This window comes from Macrobrachium nipponense, chromosome 17 (genome assembly GCF_015104395.2).
Source record: "Macrobrachium nipponense isolate FS-2020 chromosome 17, ASM1510439v2, whole genome shotgun sequence".
In the NCBI taxonomy this organism is placed as follows: Eukaryota; Metazoa; Arthropoda; class Malacostraca; order Decapoda; family Palaemonidae; genus Macrobrachium; species Macrobrachium nipponense.
Genome location: NC_087210.1, coordinates 40,253,438 through 40,262,743, shown reverse-complemented (window position 1 = coordinate 40,262,743; position 9,306 = coordinate 40,253,438). Strand labels below are relative to the sequence as shown.

At 39.7% G+C, this 9,306-nt stretch overlaps 1 protein-coding gene across 1 annotated transcript in view; it reads left to right on the top strand.

Annotated features, from left to right (window-relative positions):
• The first annotated feature begins 328 nt into the window (after window positions 1-328).
• LOC135196193 (uncharacterized) overlaps window positions 329-9,306 on the top strand; it is a 105,513-nt gene continuing 96,535 nt past the window's right edge. Inside the window, exon 1 of the mRNA XM_064222790.1 lies at window positions 329-1,974. Coding sequence (XP_064078860.1) covers window positions 344-1,974 — 1,631 coding nt within the window. The 5' untranslated portion in view covers window positions 329-343. The remainder of the gene's footprint in view (window positions 1,975-9,306) is intronic.

Sequence of the window (9,306 nt, the reverse complement as noted above, 5' to 3'; positions counted from 1 at the left end):
ACAGTTTCCATGTTTATCTAGATTGTTTTATTCAAGTCTTGTTCCTTTCTGCAAAATTTAAAGAAAGGTAATTTTTTTCAGGAATCCTAAGCTTAGGCCATACTTATGTCCATCATTTGCTGTATTTGTTTGGTCATTATAAATACTATTATGTGTGAAGCTCATTGCTTATTTGTGTATAATTTGTATTTATTGTGTTTTTAACTATTTTTTTTTTTTTTAGAACTGGTAATTTTTTGCTTTGTCTTTTGTAATGAACATGGCATAGCATTTCAATATTACGTGAATTAATTTTATAACTTTTGGTTTTACTAGGATTATACTACATACTAGGAAAAGGAAAATGTCTTATCAGTGTGGGCTATGCAAGAAAGATTATTCTTCAATAAAACGCTTAGAAAAACACAAATGCTCGTTTTGCTTTTTTTGTCAACGTTCATATAGCACTAAGCAAAAATATGACAGTCATAGTTGTGCTGGCAAAAATGCAAAGGAAATACTGAGTGTTGGTTTTGAAAATCCTGGTATTTCTAGTCATGTGTGTGAATGGTGTAAAAAGGGATTTTCAAGTTTGAATTACTTAGCTGCTCATAAATGCCCGTACTGTGCAGTGTGTGATCACATTTTTGCATCATATCAAAAGTATGAAATGCACAAGCGCAAATGTGCAAGGTTGCACTCTTCAGCTGATTTAGAGCCTGTAGATTCATTACCACCACCAGAGCCTACTAGTACCCCAGTCATTACAGATCATAAGTGTGAATTATGTAAAAAGTATTTTTCTAGTCCTAAATATCTTGCTACTCATAAATGTGCATATTGTAGACCATGCAGAAGAAGTTTTGCTACTTTTCAAAAGTTTCGAATGCACAGATTAAAGTGCACAAGAGTTAATCATTCTTCAGAAAATAATTCAGACTTGGGCACTGCAGATGAAGTTATAAATAACAATAGTTTACAAGAAGTCGTTGCAGCAAGAGGTAATTTTATTACCAGAAAAGTAATAAGTCACATGGCCATGCTGGAGTTGATCAGACGTATGTCGGGGTTGTCATCTATGATTGATCTGATTGATCACTCTGGGCCTTCCCTGACAAAGACTCATGATGTGAATGAGAGACCAGAAAATTTGACACATAAGCCAGGAAGTCTTATTAATTTACTAGACACCTCAGAACAAGATAATTTCCAGTGCTTTGGTGGAGAATCTACAAATTTTATTCTTAGTAGATTATCTTTGAGTAGGAATTCCCCAGAAAATGACAGAGAATCAGATGTTGGAAGTGTAGATATTGAGGATGGTCAAGATAACAAGAGTGTTACTTCTTTGGATTTTGATAATGCAAATTCAGATGAGGTTATTGATCAGAAAAAGTTAGACTTTTTAGACAATAGTATGGATAATATTGGAGACCATTCTGTAAGTCAGAAAGAGGCTGAAGAGCATAGACAGTCCCCAAAATATAAAGAGAAACACTTTGAACAATTTTCAGTCGATGACAAAATAGGTGCCACATCCCCTTATGTAAATGAGTGGATGCGTTTGGAAAGATCCCCAAGTGAAAGTGAGCATACTGTTGACCATTCCCTTTGTGATGAGAGAACAGATCATTATAATGTTAATGAAGGAGATAGATTGTTAAACTTTTCAGTCTGTGATGATGAAAGTGCTGGTGTTAGGTTTTCCTCCATGAGTAGTGATTGTAAAATAAGTAGACTACCTGAAAATCCAAAAGAAAAATTTGATGTTTATTCTAAAACTGCACCCTCCTTCCATCATCCAAATCCTGAATCATCAGAATTGTTACCTCTTGAGGAAATTGAACCTGCCAGATTGGATCAAAATGTTGTTTTCGCTCAGTTAGTGGCAGCTATAAGATCTCAGTTCCTGTTATCTGCTGGGTCTCACAAATCATCATATTTTTTGGATGACAGTCAAGATAGCTCCGATAACCAAATAAAGGAATGGATAAGGTGAGCTTAATATAGGCTATTTCATTTCCTACCCAAAAATGAAACAAATCAAACATCCATTGCTATCATAATTAATGCTAAAGCGATCAGTGAAGTTAGGCAAGGTTAGGTTGAATCGGCAAAGTAACTTTCGTAGATAAGCATTTTGTTCTGGGACTGTAAGATATCAACAATTTTTGTTATGAGAAGTATTCTTTAATGGAATGTAATATTACTAATTGCAAATCCTCTTACTGTACTATTACTTAAGCTTTACCATTTGGATAGGGTGGATGCACTAAGTGCTGAACAGCTGTTTGAAGTGCAATAAATTATTGTTATGTAACTGGTAAAACCTCCCCCATGAGAGAAACCCATGCTCCTTTTTACTTGTTAGCAGCTTTTCCAACTGTGTTTTACCTTCACTTTATTTTATTACCTCCAGTTATTGTCACTATGTAGTATTGGACATTGTATTTTCCTGATTTTTGTGTAACTGTTGCTACATTTAAAAAACAGGGTGCTTATGTTTATGGGTTGCAGTGATTTTCATATTAGTTAATCAAAGAGTGCAGGCTGTAATTCACTTTATTTCTCCCATTGTGCATATTTTCTCTGGGTTTGTAGGTAATGTAAAAGTTTTACCTACTCATGTCTGCAGGAATAGAGAAAAGCTGGCGAGTCCCAGAAGTCTTACAAACACTTTCTAGAGTTTGGGGCTTGAGCACCGATTGTAAACATGTAACAGGTTGTGGTCCATTCATTTCAGTAGGATTGTGGAAAGGCTTTAAAGTTCCAGGGATAGAATTTCCTCCACTGCAAGTAGAGATATAGCTGTGCTGCTTATCCACATGTTATAAGGTATACAGTTCAGTCATCGCAAGTACTCAGTCAAGCAAAGCACTGATAGGACTTATTCTGTCAGATTGATCATGGGATCTTATGAAGCTGGCGATAAAAGTGCTGTTGATGGAGCCTATTAAATCTTCCAGCCACTTTGATGCTTAACTACCGTTGCTGAAGTTTGCATGAATAAAACAATTCTGTCTTTATTGTGATGTGAAGTCAGTGAAACAGCTGAAGAGAAAGAGTATGTATTTGCACTTTTGGCATCATAAATTGATATTGCATCAAATTGCAATGCTGTTAATGCCTATTCTTGCAGACCCCTTCAGGATGATAATTGTAGCATGGTAGACCCCTTCAAGATGGTAATGTTAGCATAAGTGAGGTCCTTCCAGGAGTAAATTTTATATCTTTACTAGAAGATGTGGATCAATTTTTTATCTCCATGACTGCAGAAGTGTTCATTAAGGAGATGGCTCTATTGCAGTGTAACTCCATTTGAAAGTTTCAGGCAGTATGCTGATTATCGTCTTCCAGATCTGGGCTTGAGTGAGATGTAGTACAGTTACTGGTGCAGTGCATCATTGTTAATGATAGTGGTCAACAAGAAACCTAAGCTCATCTTGTTACAGTGGGTAGATACTTATGAAGGTCAGGAAAAAGTCATAATTTGAGATAAACAAGTAGCCGGACCTGTGAAGCTGATATCTTGTATGGGATCCTCCATCAGTACTGTGGCATCCTTTGCTGGATCACTTAACATTACTAACAAACTAGTGCTGGAAGAAAGGTTAATGATCCAGTTGCTTTGATCAGCAGTCATTGCATGAGTAGTCCTTTATGAGCAGGCTTATATTCATAGGGATCAAAAAATAGAATGAAGACCTGATTAAAAAATGAGGTGAAGACCTCTTGAAGTAGGCAGAGACTTTGTGACTATTCAAGGTTAGAGGGGTTGTTGAGTGGCACAAGCTAGAAGCTGTACCGAGAAAGTGGAATGTAGTCATGAATGGCCAAAGTAAAGACCTAAAAATCTTTTTTCATTGGTACTTCACCTGCTGAATGAAAGAGCAAGAATCTTTGGGAAATGGCTGAGAACTGTTTTAAGGCTGCCATCAGCTGAAAGCTTACCATGTAATCTTTGCCTCTACCAGATTTAGGGGCACAGTAAACAGATACCCGTACGTGTTTGTAGATTGTCATAGACTCTCTTGTTTTGGTTCAAGAATTTCCTGTCAGCACAGGAGACCTAAACTCACTTAAAGGAAACAATGCACAAGTTTTGTCTTCTATCATGCAGTATGTCAACTGCTAAGATGTTATTTCAAGTTGTTAGCCTGGTATTTTGTTGATTTCACTTATAGCTGAGCTGGTTAATATTAGTTGTTGCCATGAGGTTGATGGATCACTAACTTATCTATATCTCAGGATTGTAACCTAGAGCCTGACCATTCCACATTTGCAACCTGGAGTAAATTTGATAGCAGCATTCATACAAGTATCAAAGAGGACTTTCTAGCTTTTTCATTTTACGTGTGTTTCTTAAAGAAATAAAAGGTAAATAATAGGTGAAAGTCCTAGAATTGGTCACCTCCTTCTTAAGTAGGTATTGCCATTTTTCTTTTAAAAGAAAAGTAAGTGTATTTCCCTAATTGCATACAAAACTTGAAATTTAGCTTCAGAAGTGGATTTTTATTCCTTTCCCATTGTTACACGTCTAATCTATAAATAGTCAAAAAGTGGAAGTGCTCTCTAAGTAGGAAAGGATGCTCTCCCAAGTTTAATATGTAGGTCTTACTTATCAACTGCTGTTCAGTATATTAGCCTGTCCTCTCTAAGTATGAGTGGCATAAGTAAAAGCAAGAGGTTTGTGTCTGTAAAGTGAAAATTCTTTTTAAGCACTTTTTTCATGTAAGTACAGTTTGTGATCAGTAATAATTGTATGTTTAATAAGATTGGTAAAATTGTAGAATCTCATCTGATACATTTTGTTCAAGTTAGTGTACTTGGAAACTTACTTTTGATGGCTAAATGCCTGAAATGATTTGTTAATATTAAAGCATGAAACTTGCATAAAGGTATCATGTCATACTTTTTTTTTTTTATGGTACTTTGCATAATAACAATTTTGACTTTTACATGTTAGTTTTGCTTGCGTTTTAATGTTTTGAGACAGTACGATATAGTATAAATTTTTTATTGTTGGCATGTGGCATAATACTAGGCTCAGGGACAAAGTGAGGGTTTAATGTTTGAAAGAAAAAGGTAACCAGTCTCTAGATATGGGGACAGTTGTTGGTTTGGATAAATCGACAAGTAAATTTTATATGTAAACTTTTTTTTTTTTTTTTTTTTTTGTTACAGTTTATTTATTCAGTGTTGAGCAGCGGTTTTTGAGAGGGGTGAGACTGTTGAAATGATTGTTGTTATATTGTTATGGCAAGAAAATTGAAATATTTTTTATTTCCGTGTCGTTAGATTTCATCAGATATTACTCTGTATCTCAGGTTGCCTTTCCCTTTGCTGTACTTGCACAGTATTGAGAATATCAGGATTTTAAAGTACTGTTATTCGTTTTAGAAAATTTTGATATCGAAAGCGCACATCCGTAGTAGAAATAATACTTGCAGACAAGATACAAAAATTCTTAATTGACCGCACTGGAGCTTGAATGTGAATAGTACAAAGTAGATTCAAATTGTAGGTGATTTTGATTATATAACACATTAGAGGTTAAAATTTTGTAATGTGTACATATTTTTTAATTTACCTTCTAATTGGGTTCTACTTTGTCATAATATGTATAAATGTGGTAAATATTCTGGGAAAAAGATTTAGACACATTAATATTTCATGACAATAAAGTATGAAGAAAATATGAGGCTGATTACAGACTTTTCTCCTTTACATACAACATATTTATGGTCCGGGATCCTACCTCAAATAGGCATGTGTTGCTCATCCTGCCCAGTTGGCTACCATTTATCTTCTAGAGTCTAAAGGTTTCATACAATCAACTTACCTGTCAGATATATACATAGCTAAGACTCCGTCGTCCCGACAGAAATTCAAATTCTTTCGCGCCACTCGCTACAGGTAGGTCAGGTGATCTACCGGCCTGCCCTGGGTGGCAGGACTAGGAACCATCCCCGTTTTCTATCATATTTTCTCTGTCGCCGGTGGTATCAACATTGTTGTTATTACCTCCTGACTTAGATTCATTTTTCATCCTTTGATCATCGTTTTTTTCGGCTTTTTGGTGACGTATTTTGATCGTGTTTTGGCATTCGCTACAGTGGACTGTTTTTGTTTTTTTAATAACTCTTTTGGATTTTTCTCAGTATTCTGATTCTAATGTGAGTGTGAGAATGTGTGTGAATGTAGGCTGCAGGGTGAGGATACCGAAAGCTTCGGTGGATCCTCAACAACGTATGCCGTAAATGTAGGGGGTTTCAGTGTTCTGCTATTAATACTTGTAAGGAATACGAGGGATTGAATGCAGAAGAGTGGAAGACTTTGACTTCTATTTGAAGAAGTTAGAGAGGGATAGAATTAGACGATTGAAAGGTGTTGAGTTCAAGGCCTATTGAGCCTTTCACTGATAATTCTAATCCTACTGATGTAGATTCTCCCTATGTATCTCATTCTCAGAGTGCTTTTTCGGATTCGGCATCGAAATCGCCAATCTGAAAGGCTACAATTAGAGACATGAAGTCCAAGATGGCTGACTTCAAAGGTAAGGCTAGTGAAAGTTGAGCATTACAGTGAAGTGAGTTCTCCCAGTGTTGTGGAGGGGGCGTTTGATCGTCCCTAGCGACGCTCCCAGGCCTAGACCTCTTCCAAGCTCACAAGCCCAGAGGAGAAGGAAAGTCGAAAGCCTTAAGGAGGTTGTGGGGAATCCCCAACGGTCCAGACGTCCCTTCAGCTAGCTCTGCTTCGTGGCAGGCGGCTCAAGGGCGCTATAGAAAAAAGCGTCCTTCGCGAGTGTTTCTCGTCCTCTCCCTCTCCCTCACCTAAACGAGGGTGGAAGGAATCGAACTTGTCGAGAACCGCTGAAGCGTCATATGAAGCCTGACATAGATTCTAGTCCAGAGCGTTTCTCAGATGACGCTCCGTCTTCTAGCAAGAAAGCGTCACCTGAAGTGTAGCGGAAGTACCCTTTCCTTCTTCTCCCCCAAGTGATGACGAAAGACGTCATGCACTGGACGTGAGAGAAGCGTCAAGAAAGATCATTATGGCAGTTCAAGAGCACTGTCATCTCTAGTGGGAGTTTTTAGCGCCACGTCGGAAGGACGTGCACCTTCCAATTAAGAAGTCTCGTCCTCTCTCACCTGTTCAACGAGAAGCGTCATACAGACGGAAACGGCGAAACGTCTTACAGAAGCGTCTAGTTCGAGAGCGAGAACAGGTGCTTACGAGAGTACGTAACGCCGGAAGAGACGTAACGACCTCTTTTAGACGCGAAGCGTCATTGGAAGCGGAGCATAGACATGACGCTCCGTCCAATATTATGACGCCAAGTAGGACGCCTTTGGAGAGCGGAGCGTCTTCCAAGCGCGAAGCGTCATCGAGACGTCAGCAAAAGACGTCATCCATGACGCTTGGCGAACGGGAAGCGTCATGTAAGTGAGGCGTCTTCTAAAATTCTAGAGAAGCCGAAGCTTATGACGCCTTCCAAGACTATTAGAGCGGGAAAGAGGAAGGATTATCATTCCCTTAGCCCTCTCCTATTAGGAGTTTGTCTCCTCAAGAAGAAGAACGTTCGGAAAGGAGAGCGGAAACGCATGTAGATCCCGAGTTAGAGGAAAACTCGGATGACGAATATAGTGGAAGATGAAGGTCTGTCTAACTATAAGGTGTTGACTACCCTACTTCTTGAGGAGTACGGAGACGAGTTGACGCCTGCCGCTCCTCCTTCAATCCGCGCTCGCTCTTTTCCAGTGCTAAGAACGAAGAAGCCTTCGTCTTTTCTCAAAATGAAACCCACCATATCGATGAAGAGAGCATTACATTCCTTAGACTCATGGATGAAGTCTAAGAAAGACTTAGTGAAGACAGTCTTCTGCATGCCTCCAGCAAGATTAGCTGGGAAAAGAGGCATTTGGTATCAGACGGGAGAGAATATGGGTATTGCTCTCCCTTCTACAACCGAAACAGATTTTTCGACTTTGGTTGACGCTTCACGGCGTCAAAGTCTCAATTCTGCACGGATTACGTGGGGAATTTCGGAACTGGATCATCTCCTCAAGGGACTCTTTCGTGTATTGGAAGTTTTTAACTTCTTAGATTGGTCCCTTGGGGTGATGTCCAAGAAAGCCCATGATTCGGAAGGAATCGAACCTGAAGCCCTGTTATGCATATTGTCTTGTATTGACAAGGCGGTACAGGATGGATCTTTTGAAATCTCCTCTTTGTTTGGGGCAGGTCTTTTAAAGAAAAGGACTGTATATGGCGCCTTCTTAACAAAGGCAGTCTCACATGCTCAGAGAGCAGCACTTCTTATATGCGCCTCTATCTGACTTTTTGTTCCCTTCTCAGTTAGTAAAGGACATTGCGCATTCTTTAACTGAGAAGGCAACTCAGGATCTGCTGACGCAGTCAGCAAGAAAGAAGAAACCTGTTTGCTGCATCGGACAAGAAAGACCAGTACAAACGGTGCAGCCCTTTCGAGGTGGTCCGACCTCCAGACCTTCCACAAGGAGGAGGAAGGCTCCAGAGAAGAGAGGTAGATCTGCTTTTTCGTCCCTTTAAGAAGGGAAAATGAAGATTCTCTCTCCAAGCACCAGTAGGTGCCAGGCTCCTGGGATTTGTGGAAGCCTGGACACTGATACATGCAGACGCGTCATCTTTGGCGATCTTAAGGAGGAGGGGATATCGTATCCCTTTCCTGAACACTCCTCCCCTAACGTCAATACCAGGGAACTATCAGCCAAATACAAGGATCCTGTGCTGAGGGATACTCTTCGATCGGGGAGGATGTGGAACAAATGTGGGACAAGAAGGGGAGCGATAGAATTGGTACGGGATCAAACACTCCCCGGTTGTTTTACAATCGCTTTTTACTGGTGGCGGAGAAAGCTCGGGAGCTGGAGACCAGTACTGGACGTCAGCTCTCTGCAACAAATTTGTTCAGAAGGAGAAAGTTCTCCATGGAGACTTCTGCTTTCAGTCATGGCGTCATTACGACAGGGAGATTGGATGGTGTCTTTAGATCTCCAGGACGCCTACTTTCACGTCCCGATCCACCCTTCAGTCGAAGAAGTACCTCCGTTTCATGACGGGGGGAAGGATCTTTCAGTTCAGAGCCTTATGTTTCGGCCTGTCCACAGCTCCTCAGGTCTTCACAAGCCTGATGAAGAATGTGCGAGGTTTCTTCACCTCAAAGGAGTGAATGTCTCTATGTATCTGGACGACTGGCTCATCAGGGCCAGATCGGAGAGACAGTGCTGGAGGACCTAAAGTTAACTCTGATTTAATCAAAGCGTTGGGATTGCTTGTGAACCTCGA